At 40.7% G+C, this 25,645-nt stretch overlaps 1 protein-coding gene across 1 annotated transcript; it reads left to right on the forward strand.

Annotated features, from left to right (window-relative positions):
- The first annotated feature begins 1,515 nt into the window (after positions 1 to 1,515).
- Positions 1,516 to 25,645, forward strand: spag9a (sperm associated antigen 9a). Its single transcript, XM_083896983.1, has 30 exons — positions 1,516 to 1,840; positions 6,381 to 6,501; positions 7,513 to 7,583; positions 7,721 to 7,809; positions 8,055 to 8,205; positions 11,529 to 11,618; positions 12,606 to 12,741; positions 12,962 to 13,055; positions 13,149 to 13,270; positions 15,230 to 15,287; positions 15,382 to 15,534; positions 15,644 to 15,695; positions 15,811 to 15,941; positions 16,058 to 16,114; positions 17,157 to 17,312; positions 17,437 to 17,566; positions 17,931 to 18,020; positions 18,138 to 18,245; positions 18,841 to 19,021; positions 19,122 to 19,376; positions 19,443 to 19,653; positions 19,816 to 19,932; positions 20,060 to 20,140; positions 20,241 to 20,308; positions 20,477 to 20,628; positions 20,757 to 20,928; positions 21,159 to 21,272; positions 22,574 to 22,750; positions 22,913 to 23,050; positions 23,158 to 25,645. Exons 1-30 carry the CDS (start codon positions 1,541 to 1,543, stop codon positions 23,274 to 23,276), a joined length of 3,894 nt encoding a protein of 1,297 aa, XP_083753109.1. The 5' UTR covers positions 1,516 to 1,540; the 3' UTR covers positions 23,277 to 25,645.

A 25,645-nucleotide genomic window follows, 5' to 3' on the forward strand; every position in this document is an offset into this window, starting at 1 on the left:
CTTATGAATTATGTTGTTGTACTTTGTTAAATTGTTAATACATTTTTAATAGGTTTCATGGATGAATTCCGCACTCCACAGACTCTCAGCTTCTCTTTGATTATTTGACTTTTAAAAATACCCTGAGTTTGTATGTTATGAGAAACATTAAAGGTGCATTATGTCATAAATCTAAAGCAACTGGCCATAAAATCCTCCTAATGTCACAGAGACTCAGGAATAATGTTCATATAACAAACTGAACTCACCAACAACAACAACAGTACAGCCAAAATATTTGCATTAAAAAAATATTTTGCAGACTGCAAATCATGTTTATGTTTTGGCATGTGGTGCCACCTACTGCCGTCTACCAATCATTGTAGTCAGTAGAGTCTCAGCTGCCGAACAAAAACGGGTTGCCAGTTACGTCAGAAAATGAAACCTAAAAGACCTCTGTATTTTGAATTTGAATATAGTAACTGTTTTTGGCCACACATATGGCACCTTTAAAAATATTTGACACATGTCGATGGAATGTGAATATAATTCAGTGCTGAATAATTTGGCCAAAAAGGTTTTCATGATAGAGAAAAAAATATATATAATATACAAATCAAATAATAAACTAAAGTTCATAGTGTTTTTTTTAAATTATGAGCTGAAACCACAGACACATTTCTACACAGTGATTATATGTGATCTGTGTTGTGGAGCATGTTATCCTTGTGTGGCTAGGGTGTTTTTATATCCTCTTTAATACTTTATTTTTGTGTGCTGCTGTAACACAAACATACCTTGATATAAACCAGTCCTTCTCAAATAGTAGGGCGGGAACCCCTGGGCCACCCCCCCCCCCCCCCCCAGCATCGTGGTGCACATGTGACCCCGGGGAACATGCCGTTTTTGCTGTACTAGAATAAAATGTAATTGCACATCCACATCCACAAATTGATGCACTTTTCTTTTCTGTTACATACTAAAATACACATGTTAATAAAGTTATTATTTGTTGTAAGTTGATCTATATTTAGTTTTCTTTAATCTTAATAAGCACACAATGTTATGCAGAGGTGTACATAGCAATTTTATAGACAAATTATACTATTTATAGCCACAGATGTGTGGGGGGGCTCGAAATGTTTTCTTCATCCTAAGGGGGGGCATAACAGAAAATAATTGAGAAGCACTGATATAGACGTATAAGCTAAGTGTATTATAATTATGTATTATATTGCGTTATAAATAATTAGTTTACATTTGCACAAGTTAATGACTACAAGTAAGCTAGCTTTCTGGTTTTGATATAAACAGCGTGTGTGTGAAACTGGAAAGTCGGAGTTTTATAAGAGCACTTGAACGCAACATGGGACAAGCGAGGAAAAAAAGAGGAAGACATCCACGTAGCCCGTCTCGCATTGTAATGATACGGCGGTGTAGCGTCCTAAATGTGAACGTTTGTATAAGAAAACGCTGCTTTGGATAAAGCGGGTGCCGGTGTTCATAGTGGAGGGTTTACGCGGGTGAAGCCACGTCCCGTCGCGGTCCCGTTCGCTGAAAAATGGAGCTGGAAGACGGAGTTGTGTACCAGGACGACCCGGGGACATCAGCGATGATGTCTGAGCGGGTGTCGGGCCTGGCCAACTCCATCTACCGCGAGTTCGAGAGGCTTATCGGCAAATACGACGAGGACGTGGTGAAGGAGCTGATGCCGCTGGTCGTGGCCGTGCTGGAGAACCTGGACTCGGTGTTCGCGGAGAACCAGGAGCACGAAGTGGAGCTGGAGCTGCTGAAGGAGGACAACGAGCAGCTCATCACCCAGTACGAGCGGGAGAAGGCGCTGAGGAAACACGCCGAGGAGGTGAGTTCAAATGACGGCGTTTGTTTCTCTGCTCGACATCTGTTTTTCTTAGCCCGAAGACCGTGGCAGGTGCTTTTTCCACCCTGTCTGCATCCCTGTGTGCTGGATAGAGTTTTACACGTGGCTGGGCAGCTTCCGTGGTGTTTCGTGTGGATGTAAACAAGGCAGTGTCATGGTTAACGTCAGTCCGAAAAGGGCCCTCTCTTTGTGTCTGCTGCGTTTTCTTGCCCACTGGTCACTGGCGTGAAGTTTTACTCCGTGCCTCAACAGACACACTTTACAAACTTAACCTCAAAATACAGCCACTCCACTGTCGTTTATTGCGTCAGTCTAAGCCGAAGCATAGGTGCGACCCTGACTGAGGAAACAGCAGGTGACTCAGCGTTGTGAGCCATCACTGTAACAACAACAACAGAATGTCACAAGCCATTATATTAGGTACACTAAACATTAGTGTGTGCAAAACCCAGCATATCAGCAGTTTCTGAATGCTTGGATCTGGGTCCAGCAACCATATCACATTACAAAGTCACTTAAAGCTGCAGTGTGAAACTTTTATATTTAATCAACTTTTGCCATATTCAAACAATCAAGTCAAATTGGGTCATACAAAAAAACCATCAGCTCTACACGACTCTCTTGAGTTTCTCTGTGTAGTTGTGTCCACATCTTATCACACAGTAAAACTTGTGGCTTCATGCAGTTGGAATATGGCTGAAAAAGCCTCCATAGCAAGTTTCAGAAGTGGCTTCTGCTTCAAAAAAATAAACTTGGACGAACAGATCACAATTTAACAATATTGAACATGTGTGGTCCACCACCAATAGAATGCAAAGCAAATGATAGAAATTCCCAAAATAACTGCTAATGTGCTAATGAATGCTGCTGTTCCTGCACCAGACAGCTCCAAGTTTAGACATACTCTGGATGAGTAAGGTTATGTCATAGATGAATATGCAACACATAACTTGCTGAGGTTCTGTAGAAAGAAACATCTAAAGTCTTGCACAAGCGAAGGCAAAGAGCTCTCTCTCTGTAGATCATCTATGTTCTCTAAGTTATTTAAATCACCTTTCTGCTTCATTCCGATGCTTAGTTATATACATCAGTATGTCGTGTTGACCATCTCTACGTCCATGAATGTAGTCAAACAGCATGTCTGAGCATGTTGAGATAAACAAATTATGAAAACCATTGTATTATCTTAGTTTAGGCCCATATTATGGATTACTTACGTCATTGTTGCGTAACAATTGTTTTTATTTTACGATCTTTTGTCAATAGCCGGCCGGTGAGAACGAACGATCGTTTGCTATCGTTTACTTTTCAATAAGCCGTGGTGTGTGGTAACTGTCAGCTGAATATGTCCGTGGTTGTGGTATTTGTATGAGTATCATCTTATAACTAACTGACAACCCTTATATCTTGACTGACAAACGGATTGTAACAAATAATCCTGACGTAAATGTCCTCCGTGGTGGATTTGCAGAGGTTGAACAAAATGGACAATGAAAAAAAGAGCAGACGGAATGATGTAAAGAAAGAGCTGCTTTCGTCATGAATGCCACAAGTCACCCCACCACAGCTTTACCCAAACTATCCATCATGATCATTTTACACATGTACTTGTACTTCCACCACACTGCACGACCAGCAGTCAATCATTCACCCATTTTTGTCCGAAATATTACATCATCTCTTGGAAGAGTGGTGGAGTAAGTGCTCACATGCTTTACAAAAGTAAAAATAAGGAAATAGTAATGTATACTCAACAAAAATATAAACGCACAAACTTGAAATGGTGAACAAACATAGAATGTCATGACATTTGCTCAAATTCTTGATGCATTTGTTTATGGAATGATTTGTTTTGCTCAAACACAGTAGTCCAGTGTCACTTGGCCACTCCTATTGACTACAATCTATCTATGAGTATTTCAACTCACGAGAGTCATGGAGCATGGCAGAGTGGTGGTTAATATGCGTGACCAGTACACAGACACTCCTTATGGTCTGGTCAATAAAAGGGCACACCAAAATGTGGACTTTTATCACTTGTCAATATGCCACAGATGTCACAAATCTGGGTGCTAGGTTGAGTGTTACAGCTGTGGCAACACAACTGAAAGTGCATCATTCCATGATCATTCCAGGCCACGATCGTCAACCTGGTGATGTCCATGCGTTGCCGGTGTACCGCTCTGCGTGAGGCTAATGGTGGACACACATCCTAATGCTTGCAAATTAAAGCCACTTTATTGATAAAGTTGTAGTTATTTTTGGAAAGTTACTCTGTTTTGTCGCATAACAATAACTACAGTTAGAACAAGTTTTTCTTTTTGCGTTTTATATTTTTGTTGAGTGTATGTACTGTACGTGCAGGAACTTCCTCGGCCCAGTGTCAAAACCAAAAGCATTTTTAAACATTTTACAACTATCAACTTCCAAAGTTTTTAAGTCTGTATCTTGCTCCAGTTGTTTACTATCGCGCTTCTATTCACTAGTGAATCAGAAACAGACATTTCCTGAGGTTTTAAATTTAAATAAAAAAAAATACTGCATACTTCTCTTGATAGTTGTTTAAGACTCAGTAAATGCTCTCATCTACACCGTGTTTAATAGCTCGTGACATGCCAAGTAAACCAAACGTGATTTATTATTTTATGTATTTATTATTTTATTTATGATTTATTTATTTTTTTAAATACTATATAACATCAAGTCAGCATCTGCTGTTAGAGTAAGTTAAGCATGTGGAGCAGGTTGTAGTCATATTGCTAACAGAACCCAGATGTTGTTGTGATTATGTTATGGCTCATCTGCTTCCTGTTTCTCAGCCTCTGTATGAATGAATGGTGATTTAACGTGAATCAGACCCTCTTTCCCAGATTGCTTTTTTTTATTTGACAGCAGCCACACTGTGACACTGAAGCAGTGTGACATCCAGACAACACACAATTAATCTGTAAACAGTAAAAACACACTGAGAATTACAGTATGCTCTGCTTTTGTTTTCAGTCAAATGTACATGGTTGTTTTGAGATTGAACACAGAAAGATTGTTTGAACATAGACCTGATTTCAGGCTTTTCTGAGTCAGGCTGAGCTTGTTGGAGAGCCTGACATGGTGCTGCTTTCCAGGTCATGTGTTCTTTTATTAGAAATCAGCAGAAAGAAGGAGCATGCCCAGCTTGCATTTATAATTTTTCCTCTTTTGGGTTAAATTCTGGCGTTTCATACTGACCCTCCACTTTACATGAGCAGCAACAGGAGTTACAATTCTATTTGAGAGGGCATTTCAAGGCAGTTGAGAAGCTGGAAATTGTGAAATGGGTATTTTGCCAGGAAAGTTATAATAAAAGATGAATCTTTGGATGCACATTAATTTCCTCTTGCTGTGATTGTTTCAGCTCTACATGTTTTCAAGTTTATTTGGTTTTGTTAAACACACATTAGGTACATTTAAAAGACAAACCTGTAGATGCAGTCATTTGGTGCCAAGTTGCATGTTAAACTTGTAGTGCATAGCTTTTAAGTTTGAACGACCTACTAAATCTCCTTCACATTCAAACCATCACATGAGGTCAAATATTAAATCATTAAGTCAATCTGCTCGATACGTCTCTCTGTGTTTAAGCAGTATATTAAGATTTTGTGTCAACCGGCAACATTTCCACGTTGCACACATCGGAGGCAACAACAGCATTGAGCCGGCTGCAACTAGCAGCAACCCACCAAAAGTGTCACAAGTGAATTCTACTGCTCAGAATACTCCTTCATCCAGCCTGTCCTTGCACTGCTGGTGTAAACACATAAATGCTCCCACAGTCGGGACTGACAGAGGCCGTTTTCAGATGAAGTACACAGCAATGATGTAATGTCAATTCTGTTTATGACGATCAAACCGTAAAAGAATAATGTCATCAACAACAAGAACCACCAAAAGTTAGCCGAAGTTAAGCCTGCGCCTTTTTAAAGCACAGTAAAAGTCATGTGCCCAGAGGAAGGAGGGCAGCCACATTAGGACCTTCGCCTTCTCAGCTGGACAGGATGTGGACGCTGACAAAACACAATCTCCCATTCAGAGGTCGTCTGGCTAGAAGGAAAGAGACGACCAGGGATTTCCGAATGAATCAATACATTTTTAAGACCCTGCCCCTTTTGTCTTTATTTTAGTCTGTATTTCCGTTGACGTGGTGCATCGTGTGAAATGCTTTGTGGCCTGTGCTAATATGTAATACGTGATAAAGTGTCAGCTCTTATTTTTGTATGTTAGAGAAGAGCGCTGAATGATTTGGAAAAATATATACTTTGAATCCCGTTTGCCTTGTGATGGACTGGCAACCTGTCAAGGGAGTACTCCGCCTTTTGCCATATGTCAGCATGGATTGGCTCCAGCTGATTAGAAAATGAGAAGGAAGGCCTCAGACTTCCAGATTATCAGTGACAAATGATGTGATTTTTAAGATGCATTTTTCTGGATTCTGTCCTCCTCTTGTGTTTGATTGTGTGTCTGTTTGTTTGTTTGTATGTTGGAGTAGAAGTTCATTGAGTTTGAGGACACTCATGAACAGGAGAAAAAGGACCTGCAGAACCATGTGGACAGAAGGGAGTCCCACTCCCGACAACTGGAGCTCAAGATCAAGAACCATGTAGACCAGAGTAAGCGCACACATAATAACATACAGTGACTATTGGTCTAGTTCAGAATCAAATGGCAGATTTGTGTTTGTTATATTCCTCAAAAATTAAATCAAAATCAGTCATTGTTTTTTCCCTTCTCTGTAGAAACTAGTGGGTCAGATAATCCCTCTGCCACTCCCACTCAGCAGTAAATCATTGGAGTTGATCCAAGAAAGACTAGCAATGCCGTAGGGCAAAACTAAATGGGGATCCAAATAAATATACTAATAAACTAATGAATTGTGTGTGTTCCAGCACCAGCGTTGTTTTACGACTTGGACAGAGTTTACAGCTACTGTAAAGTTAATGAGGCCTCAGCTTGTAGCAGATAATGGATAACGACAGTATAAGTTTGAGTCATTCTCTCTGCTTTTATGTTGGTGTTATTTCTCACTTGCCTGACACTGAAAAGACAAAATAATTTACTGCTTATCTTTTGTATTTGTCCCAGGAGAGACACTTGAAACAAAGACACAGAGATTGAGTGGTTTAGAGATAACTATTCTGCTAATAGTGCCGCTTATTTTCATGATTAATTAATCTGTGCAGTATTGTTCCAATTAGTCGATTAGGCGTTTGATCCATAAAATATCAGAACATGTTAAAGAAATGTCTGTTTTGTCCACAAACCAAAGTGCTTTAATGATTTCTCTGTTTTAATGGAGTAAACAAACCAGAAAATATTCACATTTAAGTAGCTGAAAAATTAGGGAGCTTGTTTTAATGACACTCAACCGTAACAATCGATTCTCACAATAGTTACCAGTTAATTTAGTAATCGATTAATAATCAACCCCAAAATGGTTAAACAAGATATTAAATAAGGAAATCCAGTGCTATATCTTAAATGTTTCATATTGTCAGATCTATGAATCTTGTGTTAATGTGTTGAATGTTATGATCCATAATCATCTTGACTATTTTATTTATTCTCATTAAAAAGCACAGTATATTTTCATGCTTCCTTCTGCTGAGTCAAATCTGTTTCAGTCAGCAGGTTAGAAGAACGCGAGCTGGATCTCAAGAAGGAATACAACTCCCTCCATCAAAGACACAGCGAGGTAAGTGGGTGAGGGAGGAAGGAGATGTTGTGGAGGTGGACGGGAGTCATGCGACCATTGTGAATAAGCCAAAATGTGCTGCACATGCTATCCAGTATGAAACGTTTCCTCTGAATCTTCTGCTTTGACTTCTGCAGATGATCCACAACTACATGGAGCACGTCGAGAGAATCAAAATGCAGCAGATCAGTGAGACGTCGGAGTTGAGCGCAGTCGGCCGAGTCAGGTGAGATCTCGTGTAACGAGTTTGTGTCAGCGAACAAAGGTGAAGCCCCCAAGGAAGAACGATGCCTTTATTGGCAAATGACATGACTGACCAAACCTCTTAAAAAGTTTATATGATTTTATTGTACAACTGATATTTTGCCCTGGAAAAAAAACACATGCCCCAAATGAGACAACATGCTGAAGTGGATGTTTTAAAAGACAATGATTCAAGATTTTCTTTTCTTGTCCCTCTTACCACTCCAGGAGAGAACGGCCTGTTTCTTTGGGGATTTTCCCCTCATCTGGTGGGACGTCTCTACTAATCCCAGATGCCCAAGCCAGAGCAGAAACACCGGGCACAGAGGCCTGGAGGTTCACCGACCCATTACAGCCAAGGTCCAACACCAGTCTGAAGGTGAGTGTGAATGGCACCACAAAAGCATCCTGTAAATTACAGCTGGTGGAAAATAAATACATACAAAACTCATGTCACGGTCAGACGATAGGATGTCTGTGTGAAAACTCAATTGGAAATAAAATGAATGATGCTTTGATTTGGATGTCTTGAATTATAGAAAGTGTATAATGTTAATTGTGATGCACAGACAAAGTTTTAAACAAATTTTTTGTCAGATCCCAGATTTCTGTGTCTGTAGTTGACAAAATTGGATTCCCTGCTTTTGCTGTTGAAGATTTCTGTCGTCTTGGCTCGGGTTCCATTTAAAAATAAAGAGCCTTTGATGGGGCTCAGGCGTGCTTTAGCGTATTTAAGCAGGTGTTTCACAAGACTATCTGTGTTTTCAGACGCCCTCCTCATCCTCCTCCTTAGCCACTGATGAATATGCAAAACTACTCATAGTGCAGCTGTCAAGAGATCATCAAATGCATCTCATGAATAATAATTATAACAGTTTTCTTTTTGATCTAGGTACAGTTTGTCCATATTAATGTATATTTTCAGTGTAATGTTGTCTACAATAGAGCAGAACAGTGATAAACCTTTATAAACCCACCGTTGTGTGGCTCGCAGCCAGTCGCAGAGGGAGAAAAAAGCAAGCTGGGATCCGATTGGTTGTTGTATAATCAGTGCTACAGGATGTTTATTTTTGAGTCACGGCCTTTTGAATGTGAGTGACTTTGATATGTGTGAGTGGGAAAAAAAAGAACAGTTTAATGACATTGTGCGTATGCCTGCATGTTAGCTGTGATCTAATTTTCATGAAGTAAAAACATCTCATTGCTTTGCTTTAATTATTATAATTAAATTATAATATGCTGTGAATATCATTACATGTAGTTGGAGTAGAACAAGGCAATGGTGGTTGAATTCAGGTTTTTTGAAGTCTATTTTTAACCATGTTTTTTTAATTTCTCTTCAACAGAGAAGTTCCCTCTAAAAACAGTTGAAACCATAGTGATGAGGCAAACATTTTACACATTCTTCTGTGTAGAATTGTGGCCTCATGCAAGGCTTCAGAAGCCAAAGATTTACCTACCAAAGCTCTGGCAGTTCCAGATTCCCACCTGGTGTTTCTGATGCTCTGAAATGGCTTCACAGGAAAACACTTTCTAAAAGTTAAAAATAGAATTCCTTTTTACACAGAGAGAAGAGTGTTGACTTTGTGCCCAGTATGAACAAGCCACCAATAACCTTTCATTACATAGGAGGTGAGGTCAATCTTGCTTTAACACAGACTGAAATCTTCAAAGTCGTTATGTTGTGATCATTATTGAGTAACGGTTTTACCGATTCAGAATCAGAATCAATCAGAATCAGAATACTTTATTAATCCCCGTGGGGAAATTGTTTTTGTTCCAGATGCTCTGTGCAAAGTAAGAAGAAGAAATACAGCATGCGGAAACAAGAGCTAGATATACAGATGTAAATAAAATAAATAAAATATGTAAATAAAATAAAAGCTTAAATGAAGCTAAATGAAATAAAATAAACAATACAATAAACAATGTAGACAATCTGGAAATATATACAATATACAGAGAATGTATGTATAAACAAATGAAAGAAGTTAGATGAGGATGGGTAATTATAGTTTGTCTGTTGTTTGTTTGTTTGTATATTTATTTATACAGAGTCTGATCATCAGAGGGAGGAGTTGTAAAGATTTATGGCCACTGGCAGAAATGACTTCCTGTGGCGCTCTGTGGTGCATTTAGGAGCAATCAGTCTCTGGCTGAAGGTGCTCCTCTGTTTGACCAGAGCGTTGTGGAGAGGGTGAGAGTCATGCTGTAGTATTGCCCTCACCTTTGACAGCATCCTTCTGTCTGACACTGCTGTCAAAGTGTCCAGCTCCATCCCAACAACGTCACTGGCCTTCCTGAGCAGCTTATTGAGTCTGTTGGCATCTGCTACTTTCAGTCTGCTGCCCCAGCACACAACAGCAAACAGAACAGCACTGGCCACCACAGACTCATAGAACATCCTCAGCATTGTCCGGCAGATGTTAAAGGAGCGGAGCCTCCTCAGAAAATAGAGGCGGCTCTGTCCCTTCTTGTAAAGGACTTCAGTGTTCTTAGTCCAGTCCAGTTTATTGTCAATGAACACTCCCAGGTATTTATAGTGTTCAACAGTGTCCACATTATGCCCCTGGATGGAAAGTGGGGTCACTGGTGTCCTCTTCCTCCTCAGATCCACCACCAGCTCTTTGGTTTTAGTTGTGTTGAGCTGCAGGTGGTTCAGCTCACACCATGAGACAAAGTTGTCCACCACAGCCCTGTACTCAGCCTCCTCACCCTTAGTGATACATCCAACCACAGCAGAGTCATCAGAAAACTTCTGAAGATGACAAGACTCTGTCATGTAGCTGAAGTCCGTGGTGTAAAGGGTGAAGAGGAAAGGAGAGAGGACAGTCCCTTGTGGGGCCCCAGTGTTGCTGACCAATACATCTGACACACAGTGCCGCAAGCGCACGTACTGTGGTCTGCCAGTGAGGTAGTCAACAATCCAGGACACAAGGGGAGGGTCCACCAGCATCGTCGTCAGCTTGTCACCCAGTAGGGCAGGCCTGATGGTATTGAAAGCACTGGAGAAGTCAAAGAATGTGACCCTCACAGTGCTCCCCGGCCTGTCCAGGTGGGCGTAGGCACGATTCAGCAGGTAGATGAGGGCATCCTCAACTCCTATCCGGGGCTGATAGGCGAACTGGAGGGGATCCAGATGCGACCTGACCATAGGCCTCACATTCCCACTCCAGATTAGATTATTTGATCTGGGGAATTCTGGGCACTTAATAGATTATTTTCAGAGCAGACGTTTTGATAAGCACAGGCGTTAGTGACAACATTAACTATCAGTTATCTGATAGATTAATAATTAAGTAATTCAGGACAGCATGCACAATCAAACTGAGGAAGCTAAATTGAACACGGGCATCATTAATGTTATGTTTGATGTGATTTTCCAACTTTCCAACAAAAAAAAGGCTAATCTAATGAATTAACAAATAATATTTTCCTCACATTTCTTTGAGGTGCATTATCCAAAGAAAATTATTTACGATCTGGGTTTGTGGTCTACTGCAGTTATCCGACACAATGAGCTGCAGCGACTGACGCTCACTGTCACGCAGGCTCACACTTGTCCTTCTGTTTTGCCACTCACAATTGTGCTTCTACAGTCACTTCCACAGACATGCATGCTTTCAGGTGTTTGCATTTCTCCTGATCTGCTTCTGCACATGTGAGCTTCATTCTTACTCTCCCCCCTCCTCCCCCTCCAAGCAGTTGGACTTTGTCGACCCCCAGAGGGAAAGGGAGGGTAAGAGTGCGCAGGACTCTACTTGGGGGAATTCACTGGCAGACGACTGCAAGGTAGTTGGATGATGAGTGACGGCAGCGGCAGCAATCGCATCGTTAGGCTCCTTCACTCTGCTGTGTCATCCTTTCAAAAGTGCATTTACACATCACATCGTGCTACATTGCGCTACATGCAACCATGTCTGTAGGCTTCATTGGCATTTTTCAAAATAAGTGCATACAATAATTAGCTGTGCCACAGATGGTTAATCTGGTTAATTATTAATCTGTAAGATTCAATAACAGTGTGGTTGCATCTGGCTCGTTCTTTTCAGTTTGAATGCATGACTTTTTAATATTTCTGAGGCTGCTCTGTATTTATTTCTTGAGCCGCTTTCGTGTCGATCTCTGCTTTGATCATCACTCTTTGTACATTAACACCAACATTTTTCATTTTAACTGCATGCTGTAATAGTGTAACATTCCACTTCAAATTATCTCCTCTGCAATTTTGAGTTTTTTGCGTCTGTGTCAGTTGTGTTGTGTATCAGATTTAGAATAGCAACTCTCATTGTGGCTTCAGTAGATGCCCCCCTGCAATTTGTGCAGCTATTTTGTGGACATTGCGTGTGTTCGTTTGTGTAGTTCGTGTGTTGGTCTCACTGCACCACATAGATGTTTAACCATCTTCAATCAATTAATTTCTTTCTTTGGTGTTTCAGTGTTCCATCTGTTATTCTGTTCATTTTGTGCTGATTGTTTTCCTGACCTCCAGTTTCACAAAATAAGCTTCTACCATTGTATCTCAGATTGTTCTGTTCATGAAAATGTAGACTTAGGTTTAAGTCATTATTATCACAGTGAAATCCTACCTTTTTTTGTTTATCATTTCTCCGTTTTAACACCATTATTTTCACTTTTTAGATTCTAAACTGTGTTGTTCGGTCATGTTTGTGTTGTTTGTGGTCTGAATATGTTCAGTATGCTTTTTTGTCGTCTTAAACCTAGACTTTATGCGGCTGTCTGTAAGCATTGCCATTAACTGGTCACCTGTGCTCACAGGATGAGTTGTCGGACTTCACTAACTCCAAATCAGCCACGCCAATGTCCACAACTGCTTCGGACATGGAGAAGAAAGACGGAAACAACAAGAGTGCTGAGGTGCAGGCTGCGCCAGGGACCAGGACCGTATCAGTGGGTAAGGTTGAACATCATGAAACTTTTATTTGCAGATTCACAGCCATCAAGCTTGGTTTTCTTTCATTGTGCCGTTCTCTTTTTTTGCTTGTGGTTTTGTGTGCAGCATTAATGCTGTAGAACTGTTGTGGAGCAGTCTTTTTTTTGTTACCTCTATCTAAAAATACCACAAATCTGTCTCCTCCTTTTGGTGTTCTGACATGTTCATGTGTCCTCGGAAGGTTTGCCCGAAAACAAGAACAGTTCAGATGTGCAGGACATTATCGAGTCCACTCCTGAGCTGGACATGGATCTCGGTGGATACAAACACTGCAGGTACTGCAAAGAAGTGACTCTGTGTGACTGTTTTTTAAAGATAAGTATGAAAGGGCAGCAAAGCCTAATCTCCTGCTGTCCTTACTCTTCCAGTACCCCTACTAAAGGCATTGAGAATATGGCATTTGACCGCAATACAGACTCTTTGTTTGAGGAGCTGTCATCTGCAGGCACCGGGGTTATAGGGGATGTGGATGAAGGGGCCGACTTGCTGGGTGAGTAACACCGGTCTTCACCGTGGCACAAACATTGAATAATGTTGCAGTGATTGGACCCTTTGGAAAAATGGAGTTTATGAAGGTGCTAAATTGACATTCCCTTTGCAAAACGCATTGGGGACTGCAAAAAAGCTCAGTTAAAATATTATCTATGTTGTATGACAAATATACAATGGCCATGGGAAATTCTACTCTGACATTGGCTGGTCAGGCTCTTCAATTACTATGTTCTTTGTTGAATAAACCACTATTTTAAGAACTCCCCTACCTTTTTTACAATTCACAATTTGCTCCAGTGCCGATAAAACCACATGTACCCTTTACACCATACATGTACAACATGTAAAACATACGATTAAAGGAAGTGGCCCTAGTATAACAGTATTCTTGGATATACACGTTGAGGTGTGGTGATAATAGAAAAGCTGAAAGCAAACACATCTGTACTCTGTAATAACCTTGGATTTAAAATGGCTGCTTTATTGAAGCTTTGCTAATATTTTTGACTACTAGATGCTGTTCTCCTCCCTGTTACTCCAACACTTGTTGTTTTCCTCATTGCTACACGACCTCCTTTGGTCCCGCTGTTAAAGTATTACGCCTGGATCACCCTGGATGCATGGAGTTTGAGTTGAGCTGCTGTGTGGTGTGACTGCTGCATCTTGCTTGCGTGTGTTTTTGACTTCAGTTTCTGATTTAGCGTTAACTCTGACAGAAAAATGTCAAGTGTGATTTATGTGTACAGGGAGTCTGCTCTTCACCTCATTGAATTATTACAGCTGATAAAATAGTTCATGTATTCCGAAACTGCTGTGAATGTTCTTTTTGTATAATCCTGCTGTAGAATATTAGATCTTTTCTCTGTCTATTTTTGCTGGGAACTGCGCATCATGCATGAAAAATAGGCCAGATGCAGAAATTCAAAAATAGATGCGATTCTCCCGCTGGCAGTGTGAATAATCTAATCTGTTAATGTTGGCGTCAAAATTAAAAACCCTAACGGGATGCAGCATTGATGCAAACACAACATGTCCAGTGTTCACCAGGCCTTAGCCATCTACCCATGTTAACGTCACCTTTCTCTCTCCCTGTGTCTCATCCTCTGGCTTTTGTCCCTAATCCCAGTGGAGTACTCTGGTGTGTATGACCTTAACCCTTTTTTGGCTTAAAAAAAATCCCTCTGATTCCAACTCATTTGTTACTTTCTGCCATTTTTCCCATCAATACAGTTCACTGCTATTCTTCTTCATTATGTTGACCTTCAGTAGTTCAAACTGCAATAGTTTTTCCACTGATTACTTTTACTTACTTTTGACTCTATTTAATTAAGTTTGATGCATGGGTGACGAGATTTAATACTTTCTTTGTTTCCCTATAACTCTTCTTTGAACAGCTTAAATATTATTTGTGCTGTTGTATTTTCCTCTGCTTATTCTCTCTTCTGCTGCGTTTGTCAAATGTATAACGAGCCTTAGAGATCTGGCAGCAGCATCTCGTCCTTTTTTGCTTGCGGAGTCGACGGGCTGCACACTCAGCTCCTGAGACTCCTCCATCATTTTGGTCATTCCACTGTCTCAACGTGTTTCCACATTTCTCTCTCTTTCCCTCTCTCTCTGCCTTATTCTGTCTGCCTGACTTGGATTGCATGGTTATCTCAGACCTTAGTTTGATTGGTAAGACCTCACCCACTCTTTCCATCCTTCTCCTGTCAGTCTTGTGATGTGCTGTTGGTTTGTGTGTTTGTGTCTTGTTCCGTGTTAAACCTACAGTCACAAATATCTCAGTAGGAGATATTTTACATGTTATGTAGTGCCTTGTTTAATATGGACTTTTAGTAGGAATAATCTGCTGTGGTAAATTTTAATTTATAGTCCTTGTATAGTCACATGCTGTAGTTTGTTGTCTTATTGTTTCTACGTGCAATAAAAGTCAAACATCAACATCATTTTTGTCCAGGTATGGGTCGGGAAGTTGAAAATCTAATTCAGGAGAATTCACAACTACTTGAAACGAAGTAAGAACAAAATCCAACCTTTTATTTTTGTCAATGTCATATCCACTCTCTGTAAGTCCTTAGTCCCTATGATCTTTGTTCCCTCTTTCTCCAGGAATGCCTTGAATGTGGTCAATAAAGACTTGATATTGAAGGTGGATGAGTTGATGTGTGAGAAGGAGATGTTGCAGGGAGAACTGGAGGCTATACTGCAGGTCAGGGCCAAGCTGGAAGACAAGAGCAGAGAGCTGGAGGACGAACTTAAAAAGTAAGTAACAGTGATAACTGAGCAATTTGAAGTGATGATGCTTGTGAATTGTAAGATAACAATAGAACATTTACAGTGTGTGAGGAATATAACAAGTGATCTTTTCCAGAGTGCGATTGGACATGGAGGAAGTGAAACAGAAAACTAAAGAGGAAGAAGATGTGAGTTGTGTGCAGCTTAACCTTTCCATCAAGATGCAGCTCATTCTTGAAATACTGAATGTGTATCTGTGTGTGTGTGTGTATTTTGACTTTGTGCTGACTTTGTGCGTCACAGAGTGATGTACCTACGGCCCAGAGGAAGCGTTTCACTAGGGTGGAAATGGCCCGAGTGTTGATGGAGAGAAACCAGTACAAAGAGAGACTGATGGAGTTACAGGAAGCTGTGCGGTGGACTGAGATGATCAGGTGCAAAATAAACTCATCTTTGTTTATAGTGAAGTTTCTATACAAAACCTGTACTCATGTGACTTTGAAAAGAACCGTCAACACAACCTTTATTACACTGTTCTCTTTTGTTAAAGGGCCTCGAGGGAAAATCCAACGCTAACAGAAAAAAAGAAGTCCAGCATCTGGCAGTTGTGAGTCATTTTAAATAAACCACAATATTAACTTCCTTTTTGACAGGGCTTTAGCTTTGAATGTCTGCCTCACTTACAGTTTCATGGCAAATTATTCAAATTCAGTTTTTTTGTTTTATCTCTTCTACAATGTGCACTTGAATTGACAGCATTAGGTAAAGATGGTTTAATAAACCCTTTTCCTGCCAAACCCCTCCTTTACCCTCAAAGAACTGCTCCTCCTTAACAAATAGATCCAAATTTGAGATACATTATTCATAATCCGTCTCAGTGCTCAGTCCATCAGTTGTTATCACAAACTGCTCAGACATGACTCTCCTTGTGCTCCTGGATGTTCTTGTCTCCTGCCTGCTGTGTGCCCTCTGGTGTTTTTCCTGCTCTGGCTGCTCACAGGGACCTTATGAGGGACAGAGCTTCCCAGCAGCCTAAATTCACATTTGTGTCCTATATTAAGGCACCTTGTATCTAAGTAGGCATTTTATGATTATTATAAATAGTCCTGAACCCCATAAGTTATTCAATTTCAGTATTTTGTTTTTAACACACATTTTCAGTCTATTTTAATCAAATATTAATTCATTGAAACAATTTGTCTATATATATATATATATAACAATAATGTAGGCAATTCAATGCTTTATTCCCAGGTCTTTTTTATCTGTTATCTGTCCCATGTATACACATGCTCAATGATTATATTATATATTGTTTATATGCGGATAAATGCTCCAGGTATATATTTATTTTTCCTCAGGCTGGTGCCAGTGACATGGACATATTGAATACATATAGGTTGAAACCATCCAACTTGAGACTTTAAAGCTGTTTAGGACATAAACAAAGTGATTTAATAGGAAGTTCTTAGCTGTGCCACAATTCTCAGCATGCTGTATGTCACTGTACAATTAATGTTGGTGTTTATTCCTTGGGTGTCTGGTTGATTGGTGACCCCCCCCTCCCCCTCCTTCATCCTTGCTTTTTTTTCCTGCACACCTGTCGGCTCCGTTTCCCTCTTGGCTTTTTGTAACTCCCTCATCTGCAGCTTCAGCAGACTGTTTAGCTCCTCCTCCAGTGCCCCTGCCGGAAAGAAAGTGGAGCCCCAGAAGTACAACTCTCCGGGCAGCCTGGTAAAGAGGAGTAGCACCTTCTCCCAGTTCCCCACAGAGAAGTCCAAGACCTTTGATTTCCTCAATGAAGAGTGAGTAATAGAGTCTGATCACCCTAATTTTGCTGCATTTTTTTATCAAGGTGGACATATTTAAAGAAACTGACAGTGAACATGTATGAAGTGTAATGTATACTTTCTACAACTGCTATTGTAGAAAGGACCAGTGCAGTTCTCCGTCACGCAAAGAGCAGAAAAGAGCCCAGTACAGACAGGTGAAGGCCCACATGCAGAAGGAGGATGGACGGGTCACTGCACATGGTTGGAGCCTGCCCAGCAAATACAAGGTGGGAGGTCAAGTTTTGTAAAAAAAATTAAACAGAAGCAATATAGCTCTGTTTCAGTAATTTCAATGTTGTTCAGTTCATTTTTTTTGTAATTTAAGTTGTCCAGCATGTTGAGGTGCAGGTTTCCTCATTATGGATATGGGCTGATAAAGAACCCACAACCTTTTGGAGTGTTTTTTTTTACTTAAGCAAGATTAGGCATATTTTTCCACTCCAAGAATTGAGCATATGTTGCGTGCTGTTATTCATTAACGGGTCACATTTGTTGCAGAGGAATATGCTCCTCTACCATTTGTACTGTCCATTATGATGAATATGTTTATCATGGGTGTTAACAGGGTAAACATATCTTGTATTCCAATAGGTGGCAAATGGTGGACAGGTGGAGAACAAAATGAACTTACCTGTACCAGTGTACTTGAGACCTCTGGATCAGACGGATGCTTCTATGAAGGTATATGATTTAAAAAAATAAATTGATAATTCTAAACTATGTGGCTTTTTGTGCATTTCATCGAATCCTTAGGAAGAAAACAAGGTAATTTGAATACATTTGCTTTCTTCTTTCCAGTTGTGGTGTGCTGCAGGGGTCAACATGTCAGGAGGAAAGATGTTGGAGTTTATTAAGCAGACGGAGGGTTCTCAGAGTAGCCTGGACCAGCTGGAGCATGACAATAAGGTGAGCACATGTATATGTATACACTACTATTCAAAAGTTTGGGGTCTTTTAGAAATGTCCTTATATTTTTAAGGAAGAACTCTTTTTTTCAATGAATTTAACATTAAATGAATCAGAAACACACTCTATATGTTGTAAATGTGGTAAACGACTATTCTAGCTGCAAATGTCTGGTTTTTAATGGAATATGTACATAGGTGTATAGAGGCCCATTTCCAGTAACCGTCTTTCCAGTGTTCTAACAGTACATTGTGTTTGCTAATTACATTAGAAGACTATTGGATGATTAGTAAACCCTTGAAAACCCTTGTGCAATGATGTTAGCACAGCTGAAAACAGTTTTGCTGGTTCTTTAATGAAAGCAAAGTTTGAAGGGCAAAATTAATATTTTGAATAAAAATCCTTACGTCTAATCTTGTCTTGACTATGTTTTCTATTAATTTTGCAACTCTTTTGATGAATAAAAGTGTGACTTTTAATGGAAAACACAACAAAAATTGTATAGGTGACCCCAAACTTTTGAACAGTAGTGTATAACTGTTTTAACTAAAGATGCAAAGCTGTTGGCTGACTTCATATTTCATGTAACGATCAGGAGAAAGTGGACCAAGAGAAGGAGCTGATTGTTCAGGATGAGGTGTCCAGCAGGGTATGGGTGTGCACCAGCACTCACTCCTCCACCAAAGTTTTGGTGATGGACATCACTCAGCCCTCTGACCTACTTGACAGCTTCTATGCCTGCAACACCCATGTGGTCTGCATTGCCAGTGTGCCAGGTAGGCTGATCGTCTGTGGGCTTTTCAGTGGGTTACTGTGGATCTGATTCAATCAGCAGTGGATGTGACTGTGAGGCTGTTTGTGGGATTTTTTTTTTAGGTGTACTGGAGACTGATTATCCTACAGCTGAGGAAGTACCTCAGGAGGTGGATCACAGTCAAGGTGATGGGGTGTCACTGGCGGGCAGCGTCGCCAGTATGGGCTCTACAGGCAGCGATGGCACCATGGCAGCAGATGGGACCACCGCTGTCCCTCAGACAGCCAGCTCTAATGTCACAGACCAGCCTGCTGAGCACACTGCCATCTCTGGCTCAGGTAGTGATGTGCTGGAGAATTGTTACTCAATTTTTACAGGTAGGTTCAATAGTTTTCCTTGTACTTAACCATTGCTTCTCTATTTTATTATTCAAACATCCACAGTTGAGCTGTCCAGAGAGACGAGTCCAGCAGAAGATAGTGTTCTTCCTGCAGAAGAGGCAACAGAAGCAACAGAGGCTAACGCTGGTGTGGGTGAAGAAGGAGAGGAGGACCAAGGAGCAGATCAAAACCAGCCGGGAATCTACACGGAGCACGTGTTCACCGACCCTCTTGGGGTGGGACCCACTGACTCCTCACCTACTGACTCGCAAAGGTGAGGAATGGAATTCTAGATTTAAATCACCAAAATGTGTGTTACATGTGCAAGTCTAAAATAATATATTCCCCTGCTAGCTTAATATTTCCCTTAACATAATTGTAGTTTTGTAGGACTAAAAGACTGCTGCCTAATGAAGCTTTCTCCTCTGTGATCCAGGGGTTCCGGGCAGGATGGAGACTCGTCTTTGCCAAAAGACTCAGACCTGTTGGAGGGAGAAGGCCAGAGGGTGAGCAGTGCCCTCCCCACCATGTGGCTGGGAGCTCAGAATGGATGGTAAGTACAATAATCCCCCACTAGATGGAGCTTGTGGAACATTAAAAAAACAAGGAGTGAATACAGTGATAAAATCGAAATTTGAAATCCACTCAGTATTCAACTGTTCTTTGTTTTTTTTTTCAAGTCTGTATGTCCACTCATCCATGGCCCGATGGAGGAAGTGTCTCCACGCTATTAAGCTGAAAGACTCGATCCTCAGCATAGTGTGAGTACTGAGTTGGTTTCGAAGTGCAAGGACATGCTGTACTGTATCCTTTACCTGTATGCAGAAAAATGTCTAAAACAGCATCTTCCACACGTTACAGTTACGTTAAAGGGAGAGTCCTTGTGGCACTGGCTGATGGAACGTTAGCTATTTTCCACAGAAATATCGGTAAGTCTTCAGCATCACTTTTTGCATTTCTTCAGTTTTTCTATGAATCTTTATGTTGCTACAGTATGTTGATGTTTAAAGATATATCATAATTACTTTCATATTTACATAATCAAAGCTATTTTTGAAAAAACCTCCCGATTTCATGCCAAATTTCATTCCTACCAGGAGATGGTCAGTGGGACCTGACTAACTACCACCTGTTGGACCTGGGTCGGCCCCACCACTCTATCCGCTGTATGACTGTAGTCCATGACAAGGTGTGGTGTGGCTACAGGAACAAGATCTATGTCATCCAGCCAAAGGCCATGAGGATAGAGGTACAGCTGTCACAAGACTCCATAAATAATAAAAGCTGTTTTTCAGCTTGCTCAAAATGAACAAAATATTGCATAAAAACATGTTTACATTTTACATCCCATCATCTCAATCTGTTGTGCCTGAGCAGAAGTCATTTGATGCTCATCCTCGCAAAGAGAGCCAGGTGCGGCAGCTGGCCTGGGTGGGCGATGGTATCTGGGTGTCCATCCGACTGGATTCAACCTTGCGTTTATTTCACGCGCACACCTACCAGCATCTCCAGGACGTGGACATTGAGCCCTACGTTAGCAAAATGCTTGGTATGCAAATGTTGAAATTACTCTTTTTTTTTTTGTTCTGTCTAGTTCTAGTTAGGCCAGGATTCTCTCAGCAGTCTTTCACAAATATAAATGTGTTGAATCAAACAATTCCAAAGAGCCACGCATGCAGGTTTTACAAAACTGAGAGCATTAGCTCTATATTGTTTATAGAAAATATCTTTTAAACATGGATTGACATGGCAACCAAATGTGTGCTCTGTGTGTTGCAGGTACGGGGAAACTGGGCTTCTCATTCGTGAGAATCACAGCTCTCGTGGTGTCCTGCAGCCGTCTTTGGGTGGGGACGGGAAACGGTGTCATCATCTCCATCCCGCTGTCTGAAGGTATCACTCTCCCCCACAGATGTCTTACAGGCTACTCAGATTCTCTTTAGAATCACTACTTCATTTTGATGAAGGTGTGCGTCATTAACACCTCCATGGTATCAAATTCACACACCTGTGTGAAGACATGCGCAGTGTCAGCTAAAGGACAGGCTTTTGACCGAAACTGTGGGGGCGAAGAGGGAGCTGGGCTAGAAGTGAGGAATCCCTCACCTGTGTAAATCTCTGGATAGTGAAACATTTTGATCAGAGATGTCAGTTTCCTCTGCAACACAGCAGGATGAGGAGCTCAGAGAAGAGCTGTACTTCCTTTTCACAAGGAACCCACTGAGGTGGTTTGGGCTTTTGATTCAGAAGTTCAACCTGTAGGAGATCTTGAAGATCAATCCCAGAACACACAATGTTTTATCATCTCATCTGGCCTGGGAGTTCCTTAGTTAACACTTCTAGAAGGATCAGAAAATGTTGTCAGGGAGAGGAACATTTGAGCACACACTGAAATGTAGGAGTATGTTTCTCCTTTTTCCTTTTAAATACGCAGTATGTCATGTCTGCCACTTGGGGTCTCTCAATCAAAACAATAACAACATCTTTGGTTGATGAGCATGGATCATGGGAATTGTTGTCTTGTCGGGTCCCCCTGTGCTTTACAGGGACAGCTTTATACATTACAGCGGAACAAGTGGCTTATTCTTATCAAACTCCCTGATTCCTGTCCCCTCGATGCCGCCTTCCACATTCTCTTTCATACTGTGCCTCCTCTCCCCCGTCAGACTTCAGGACATACTCTCAGCATGGACACTCTAATGTGCCTCAGGGATGAATACGCTGATTCAGCATCATATTGTACACAGCTGCACTTCTTCTTATTCTCTCTCTGTCTGCCATGCATTCTTTTTCAGCCTCTTACATTTCTCTCAAGGCACATTCAGTAAATGCAACAGTCGTTACCGCCAAGGTGCTACTTGTTGAATAATAGATGACAGGGTTGCTATGGATACAAGTCTCACAGTCAATGCACAGGTCTCTTCTCCAGAGGAGAATCATGTTGTCTCTCTCATCAGTTCTCATATAGCAATGTTTATGCTCTCAACCTTAGATTTAATTGTCTAAGCGAAGATCTGGCCACAGCCTTTTTTAGAAAAGTTTTTGATTTTATTTCCTTTTGTTGTTCTTTCATTTTCATATTTATTGTTCTATTCAAATATGTTGTTTTAAAGGTTCTGCAAGTTATCTCAATATCTGCACCTTTTGACTTCAGCAGCAGTTTTTCATTATTTTATTGAATTCTTATCCTGCAGCCAACAAGACAATGGGGATAGTGCCAAATCGGCCCGGCAGCGCTGTTCGGGTTTATGGTGATGCCGTTAGTGACTGTGCCATGCCAGGCAGCTTTGTGCCGTACTGCTCCATGGCCCACGCCCAGCTATGTTTCCACGGACATCGAGATGCTGTCAAGTTTTTTGTCACTGTGCCAGGTAAGCGACAAGAAGTAAAAAAAAAACCTCAGCGTAAAGGACCAGCGTGTACAAGTTAAGCTTTTGCTCACTTGCTTGTTTAATCTCTTTCTAGATTGTTGTCCTTCCCTTGTGTTTATAGTATTGTAAAGTATATCAAAGATGTTTTCTGACTTGTCACAGGACAAGCAATTCCTCCTGCCGGTACCACAGATTCCGGCTCTGACGACCCTGTGTCTGAGTCATCTGACACGGCGACCTCTGACCCCAGAACATACCTGGTCATGAGCGGAGGCGAAGGCTACATCGACTTTCGATTGGGTAAGCGCTCCAAGCTTCCATTTGAATCTGAATTCTTGTCTTGTTTGCAATAACGTGGCACTTGGTGAATGTTGAAACCGGTGTTGGCTGTTCGTCTTCCTCCTCAGGTGATGAAGGCGGTGAGTTGGACGGTTTATCAGAGCCGACAGCCAGCCAGCAGTCGACGCCCACCAAAGCCGAGCGGAGCCACCTCATCGTCTGGCAGGTCACACCCTCTCATGATTGAAAAAGGGAGACAAACTATTGTGTCAGTGCCAGGATCACCCTCCACCTCCCGCATGTCCTCCTCTAAGTTTTTAATTTGATAATTACTGATTGTTCTTAATGCCTGAGTAGTTGACCACTTTATAAAAGAAAACTATTATTTTTAGTCCACGTTTTGTACAATATATTCTTTATGAAATTGAAATAAGTGAGGTCTATGTCATAGAAAACGTCCACGGTCGAATTGTGTCTATTTGTCGGTCTGCATGTTGGAAAAGCGCGTGCAAAGAGAGGGAAAAAATGGCCAAGTCAGTGAATGAAAAGTGTGATTGTTTGTCTCCTAAAAGACAAAGAGGCAAAAAAGCACTTAAAAAAAAAAAAAAAAGAGGAGGAAGTTTGGATTTGAGCTACAACTATTTTTATGACACACGTAAGACTTACATTTGTAAAACGATGCATCGGCATATGTGTGAGTGCCTGGTGTCTGAATGGATTCACTGATTTCTGTCCCGTGTTGAGCTTTTTATTATCTTTTTATTGAGCTGGAGGTCAAAATATGCTCGATCATAGTACACGCAGAATTTCAAATGGATTGGATGGATTTTATTAGGCTGATTACTATGATGTCTGCTTATTTAGAGAAGCAGCTGCACATACAAGAGGTGTATATCTATCTATATATCTATCTAGATAGATATATAAATACATTACTCAAATCACACGTTTTTATTTCACAAACGTAGAATAATACCGTAACTATATTAAAGCTGCTGTCAGTGAAATCTTTTAGTTGAAATAGGTGTTAAATAACTATTTCATTGGGTCATTTACGTTATCTTTAAAAAAATATATTTTTCTGACTAAAACCCAGAAGTGAATAAGACATGTAAAAATGGTAGTGTAACTGAAATTGTACTACATTGAAAAACTTTGAACCTGAAATAGTAGTGAAATGCTGATACACAGAAGATGGAGACAAGGGCTGGAAAAATGTGTGCTCTAAGGCTTAAAGAATGAAATATTTGTAAGTTAATATGGTGAAAGAAAGGTAATGTTGCTTGACATGGTACCAACTTGCCGCCCGCTAAACGTCAACTGGAAAACCACCTAATACTAACGAGCTGGTTAGTAGTAGTGAATAATAGATGACTGTTGGTTCTCAGCTAACATCATTAGTGGGTGTGTCATATCCTGGGTTGTGAAGACGAGCAGGAAGTAGAGGAAGTGTAGAGGAAAAAGTGCCAGTGTCGCGTTTACTTTCGGCCTGAGTAACACGGAATAACGTCCTCCCACTTTGGTTTCTCTTAAACTGGTGTGAACACGGCCTCGTTTGCCAGAAAGCACTCTGTTTGTGATAGGAGGGAAGTGCTAAAGTTAGCACAAACAGGAATTAAGCTAACAGCAGCTTTAATATCAATTGAAACAAAGTCCTATTTTCCATAGGGTTGTGTTTTCTAACAGTCAAAGCACGTAGGGTACCTTAGGGTTCACTGAATATTGAACACAGGTTAGCGTCAACCTGCGTATGGAAATCCCACATTATTTATTCAATTGTGTGCGTGTGTTTATTTTGATCTGTTAAAAGAGAAATCTGCCCGTGTCACCAGCTAGGTGCTTCCAGTTTGCTTCAGCTCATCGGCACTTTAAAAATGTTAGATGTTAGTCGCTCGACATTTGGAGGAAACACCCATGGTGTCGTAGTCTCACATAATATTTTGGTAACGAGACAAACCAGTGACCAAAGGACGGACAAAAAAAAAAAAAAAAGCACCATGAAACTATTTTCCTTCTATCTTTTCCCATTTTAGGTCTCGAGTTTAATCTGTTCAAGGATATTCATGTCCATTTGTTTTGAGAAACAAGGGAAAAATAACATGTTTTGTGTGGCACCTTCTAATGAACATTCGCACGGCACTAAAGAGTATCTCTTTGTGGCCCCATTCCTTGTTTTGTCGTAACAAATATACTTTAATGCCTGAAAGGCAGATGTTATTGTTTTATTGCTTAGGGCTTTGAGTGTATTTTGTTGATGGAAGGACTCCAACGTTAAATCAGGTGTTTTATTTTGTTTTTATATCTGAACATTTGGGCCAAGAAAACACTTGGTCTTCTGTCCATTTCAGAATATTAACTTTATATTGTGTTTTTTTTTTTTTTTTGCCATGGCAGTATTTATTTCCTTCGTTATCGAGCCTGTCTTGGTTCAGAATGTAACTTATATTATGAGCAAAATATAATACGAGGCTATTGTAAACGAAATAGTCCACTGAGTTTACATGATTGTTAATAATGGATGAATAAACGGAAATGATGTGATCCTGTCGGGACGTTTTTCACGCACCGTGAGATCGACCTGTGCAAACGGTAACTTTCAAACACATTCATGTACGA

The sequence above is a fragment of the Microchirus variegatus genome (assembly GCF_963457635.1).
Source record: "Microchirus variegatus genome assembly, chromosome: 10".
Taxonomy (NCBI): Eukaryota; Metazoa; Chordata; class Actinopteri; order Pleuronectiformes; family Soleidae; genus Microchirus; species Microchirus variegatus.